We start from the raw sequence: 5,682 nt of genomic DNA on the forward strand, positions 1-5,682 counted from the left end.
TTTGCCAATATTTCTTCCTCTTCCCAATAAACTACCACCCTCTTCTGCATCATTTCATTTTTCTCCTTCATTTCTTTATTTCTTCCTGGTTTTTGCTCCTTTTCCTCTTCTTTCTCTTTCTCTCCTTCTTTCTCTTCCTGCTTCTCTTCTTCCTTTTCTTCCCCCTCTTTTTTCCTTTTCCTCTTCTTCCTCATCTTTTACAGCCACTTTCTATGCTGTCATGGGTCAGATGAGTTGTCATGATCTGAAACGGTTCCTTTTCAGAGTTCCTGCCAGAAATTTTGTATTCATTCTTTCTAAAGATTTTCTCTGTGTCAGACTTACAGTGAAACCCGTGGCCCCAGACTGGTCCCCTTCTGAGAATCAGATTGTTGGTGTAAGGGAGCTCCCATGGACAATCAGTCTTGAATTTGCCTGGAGATGCAGTTTTGAATTTCTACCATGGCAGAAAGCTTCTAATATCCTCTTGTTAAGGTAACCACAAGGAAAATTCTAAGCCAATAAGCTTGCATCTGTTGTCTTGGAGAGGCTGTCAACTTGGTTCCACACTCTCAGTGATTGCTTAGGAAACTAGGTTGTGTTAGCCAAACGCAGTGATATCTGTTGTTGCTGGTCTCTTGAGTCCGAGAAAGATGATTTTATCATTTCTTGCTGTACATCAGATCACTCTCTCTATCAAATCGATTTTGCCTGTATACACTGTCTGCACTGTGTGCCACATGTCAAGTGTAGAATTGATCACAGTGCTATTAACAAAGTGGTAATTTGCAATTAGTTAAAGGTGGTGAGCTAGCAGAATCATTAGCACGCCAGGCAAAATTCTTAGCAGCATTTCATCTGTCTTTATGTACTGAGTTCAAATTCCACTGAGGTCAACTTTACTTGCCATCCTTTCAGGGTCAATAAAATAAATACCAGTTGTGTACTGGGGTTGATGTAACCAACTAACCCCCTCCCTTGAAATTGCTAGCCTTGTGCCAAAATTTGAAATCCATAATTAACAATTAGTTTAATTGAGGAATTTAGCATAAAAGTATCATAGATGTCCTCCAGGACTCAGTTCTTCCCCCCCCCCCTATTGTTTATGAAGAGTGTCTGCAATAAAATCTAAATTTCATTTTTTCTGTTTCTTTTTTCTGTTTCAGTTAATAAGAAATAAGTCCTATGTGACATTGTGCCTGAACTTTGGAGCAGGATTAGGTCTTTTTACTGCATTATCAACATTATTCCAGCAAATTCTATGTCCACGAGGTTACTTTAATGTAAGTGGTCAGTCTAATTTTTCTTTTATATGTCATTAGTCACTCATTGACTTATTATTATTATTGGTTGGTCCAAGTTGGAGTTTCTTGGTTCTTCTGGAGCCAGGGGACTGCATCATTCATGCCGTTCCATACGTTGTATCCCTTGTATATTTTTATTGCATTTCACCATTTTTTCCATTTCTTTCCCCTCATCTTTTATGTATTCAATACCCCCACCACCACTACCCCCAAACTGTAGATTGTCCTTGTGATGTTCCCCCCTCATCTGTGCCGTTGTGGCTAAAGAGATATTATTATTATTATTTTTCTGTTAGAATTTCTCTGGCATGTGTGGTGCTTTGTTCATTGGAGCTGGTCTTGTCGGTGCTGCCCTAGCTGGTCCTCTGTTAGATTACACAAAGCGTTTTGAAGACATTATCAAGATTTCTTCTTGTATGACAACTTTGTGTAGTATATTATTTTCAGTGGTAAGGCCCAATGTATTTTCTACCCTTTGATCTTATTGTTCAGTCAATATTGTTTTGTTTTTTTTAACCTTTTTCATTCCAACCTACCCAAGACTACCCCTCATTCTCTGATATACAAATTCTTTGTTTTAAAATGACCTAAATTAAAATCTCCCACCAAACTTTCATGTTAATCTATGTTCCAAACACCAGTTTAATAATGTCAACTTCACTTAAACATTGACTATTTCACTACATCTGATCATGTCAGTGACCAGGTCACAGTTTCTATGGTGAAAAGTTGGACTCTAAATAATAAATGTTTACAGTTTTGTGTTAACAGTTTTGTGTGTGTTTCTGAATGGCTCAGAATACTTTTATTGCATTTTATGCTTTTATTTATGTGTTTCTTTATTTTTTTTAAAATTCAGGTTTCAGGCTTTGAAAACAGAAGAACTCTAATAGCAACAAGTATTTCTTTGTTAGGCATGTTTGGATTTTCCTTATATCCGTCATGTATGGAAGCATCTGTAGAATGTACTTTCCCTGTTGCTGAAGCAACCAGTTCTGGTCTATTGGTGATAGTAGGGTAAGTCGATGACCTTACCTTTTTTTTTCTTTTTTACAGGGTTATTATTCATTGCTTTTTCTTTTTATTGTTACTCTATTGAAAAGTGGTGGTGGTGGTGGTGGTGGTGGTGGCAATGAGGATGATGATGGGCTGGGGGACAATTTTAAGCCAAGGGAGGGCTCCAAGTACACACACGAGCAGAGGATGCTATGATGAATTTTTAGTATATCATTGTGGCTAATGGTGGAAGTTCAAACCCTCAACACTTCTTGGTCGGGAGTGATATACAACCACATGAAACAGAAAACATCAACCTTCAGTTTTTGTTTGAGTAGAGGACTCCACTGACAATTTTCTAATTGGGCCCTCACTTCATAGCACTGGCCTTGGATGGTGGTGGAGAGGATGGTTGTGATAGTGGCACATACCTAGTGACTGCGGGAATGGTAATATTTTTATCTTTTAGTTTAGAAATAAAATCCCTACTTTGAATTCACTGTGCTATTCTGTAATGTATCCCATCTGGTTACTCTCTATATATATCCAAGCCAATTAAGCCATAGTGTAGAGGTCCTCATTGTTGTTTTATCTTCACTTTTACCTTGCTAGTATGAGTTGGGTGTGACTGCTTGAGAAGTATTCTGTGACCTAGATGACCTTCCTGATGCTAACTTGTGTGTAGGTAGAGTAACTTTATTCCGCTGGTCTTCACATGTGAAGCCACTGGGCAGTGGGAGATATTGTTTGTCTGGGATTTATATAAACATCACTGCTGTCCAAGTAGTGGCAATATAAAGACAAAGACACACACCACACATACACACATGCATGCATACACACTTGCATGCATACACACACAGGCATGCATACACAAATACATACTCATGCATACACGCACACTGACATATACGACAGGCTTCCATGTAGTTTCTGTCTACTAAATTTCGTTTGCAAGGCTCCTTATATAGTGTCACATATACAAACAACATACATTATATACAATTTATTTTACAAACAGAACTAGATTAATGATTCATTTTTCAAAACAATTAACTTCATCTTTAGAAATGGAAGATTTTTCAAGATGTAGCTATATGGTTAGGAAGGTTGCTTTGCAACCAAATGGTTTCAGTTTCAATCCCACTACATGGTCTCTAGGATAAGTACCAGTAATTGCAAGACAAAACAAAATATTCTACTCAACTCTTTTTAATTCTTGACTGTTTTTGGAAGTAACTGAAATACATAAGTGGTGTTTTTCATTAGAAATATAATAATGGAAGGGCCTATAATGTGTGTTACAGACCATTCCTACTTGATAGTGATGTTGGTTCCAAAAATTTTAATTATTCATTGCTGAAAACAAAATGATGGCAAAGACAGTTTACAAAATAATTGCATATTTTCTAACAGCGTTTTGTTGTGGACTTCAGCCCTTTTCCGTTAATCCAGTATTATCCAGTCTGAATATTCTTCAGGTTCTATGTTCAAACCAGCCAGATTCAGCCTCTCACACCTACCCTTCAGTGTCTTTCTGAAATTGAACAATCATATCATCAACATTTAAGGCTACAACATAATGGATGATGAATTCAAAACTGAATAAACAAACACTACATTTTAAAGAATAATCTAAATACTAAAGAGTTAACCAAAAAAATTAATTTTGTATTACATGGATATAAAGTTATGTGTAACGTTCTTGTATTTCTTTCTTAGACAAATTTTGGGTGTGATATTCATTGTGGTGATGCAGGTTCTAGCCCAACCGATGTCTGCCAGTGAAAGCAGAAACAGCACTTGCAAAACCAATAGCTTATCAACAGAAACGTTAGATTTTACAAGTGAGTAACCAGAACATTCTTATGTTGTTGCAGTTTAACCTCAGTTGACCACCCCGCCGCCTCCCCAACTGAGAACACCTGTGATCAATGGACATTCCATCCTATTTTTTACACACATAAAGTTGCCTAGACATGTGTGTATGTGTACACACACACACACACACACACACATATATATATTCTTACACTCGTTCATACAAGCATCCATGAAGATGCAAGCATACACACATGTGGTTTGGTGCACTTACGTTCACATAGCAAATGAGATAGTAACTTGGTATTTATAAAAATGGGGAGGTTAGAGCTAAATTTAATTCAGAGGAAGAGCAGACTGATTAATAATATTAGAATATAAATTTAATTCGTCCATACCTGAAGGTGAATTATGATTATTAATTAGGTTAACAATTACTCAAATTCATTCCCACTGCATTGTGCGGATGTACATTTATAATCATGTAAGCATCTTGAGAGTCTTTCAGAAATTCTATTAATGATCTTCTCATTGGTCCACAGAACAGACCAGGGATTCTTTGCAGCAGAGTCAGCATCTCCTGGAAATTATATGATTTTGCATATTTTACTATGGACCAAGTTATGTTATACTAAATTTTATCTTCCTTAAGTCACCACGCAAAAACGGCCAAAGATGTTGAATGTCTCTTATTGAATATCTTGAAGCTGGTGACATGGTTGCAATAACAGTTCTTGAATGAATCAGCCATTGCCCCAATGTGTGCATGGTACATTTATAGTCAATATTTGTACTCATACAGAAGTTCACCAATGGGCATCTGATTCTTCTCTGCATGAGCATTTAATCATATTTATTTGTATATATGGCTATTCTGACTTCATTTTCTGACATTGTTAACATGTTAGCTATAATCACAATCATTTCTATGATCATGATTTGCCCATGAGGGATCAATGCTGGATGGGTTGAAACAATTGTCATGAATAAATAAAAATTCTCATGTCTTCCATCTCTCATTAACCAAATATGTATGTATGTGTGTGTGCATGTATGTATATATGTATGTATGTATGTGTGCATGTATATATAGATATTTGTAAAGAATAAAAAGTTTAGAATGGTACAATAATGCACTATAGAACAAAAAATGGACTATATACCTGTTGTAATTTGGTTGTCTATAGTCTGATGATATTTCGGAATTACAATTCCTTCTTCAGATCTTCTTAGCTGGAGTCTCTGCTATAAACTATTTGTATATAAGCTGATTTCTTTACCTACAAATTCATCTATTTTTCTTGCAGTCTCTAATTTCTTTGGAAGTGGTGTATTGGTCCTGTTTTGTGTTTTGTCCCTGGTCTTCTTCTTCCACCCTGAACTGAAACGTCTAACTGCTGAGAAGAAAGCTGCTGCCCAAGACATCATTTCAGCCATAAGAAATGCAGAAAACGACACATCATCAGTCATCCAGAACGAAATAACTGAATAAGCAAGCAATAGTACATTTTGTTTTACTTATTAATATGTGTGTGTATGTGTGTGTATATATATATATATATATATATATATATATATATAT

The 5,682-nt window shown here is 36.1% G+C and overlaps 1 protein-coding gene across 1 annotated transcript in view; it reads left to right on the plus strand.

Annotated features, from left to right (window-relative positions):
• The window catches only part of LOC106874447 (solute carrier family 49 member A3), an 18,239-nt gene that overhangs the window by 9,934 nt on the left and 2,623 nt on the right, over positions 1–5,682 (plus strand). The window contains exons 6-11 of the mRNA XM_052975774.1: positions 204–474; positions 1,091–1,262; positions 1,580–1,732; positions 2,143–2,300; positions 4,002–4,126; positions 5,408–5,602. Coding sequence (XP_052831734.1) covers positions 204–474; positions 1,091–1,262; positions 1,580–1,732; positions 2,143–2,300; positions 4,002–4,126; positions 5,408–5,592 — 1,064 coding nt within the window. The 3' untranslated portion in view covers positions 5,593–5,602. The remainder of the gene's footprint in view (positions 1–203; positions 475–1,090; positions 1,263–1,579; positions 1,733–2,142; positions 2,301–4,001; positions 4,127–5,407; positions 5,603–5,682) is intronic.

Source organism: Octopus bimaculoides, chromosome 22, assembly GCF_001194135.2.
Source record: "Octopus bimaculoides isolate UCB-OBI-ISO-001 chromosome 22, ASM119413v2, whole genome shotgun sequence".
NCBI lineage: Eukaryota > Metazoa > Mollusca > Cephalopoda > Octopoda > Octopodidae > Octopus > Octopus bimaculoides.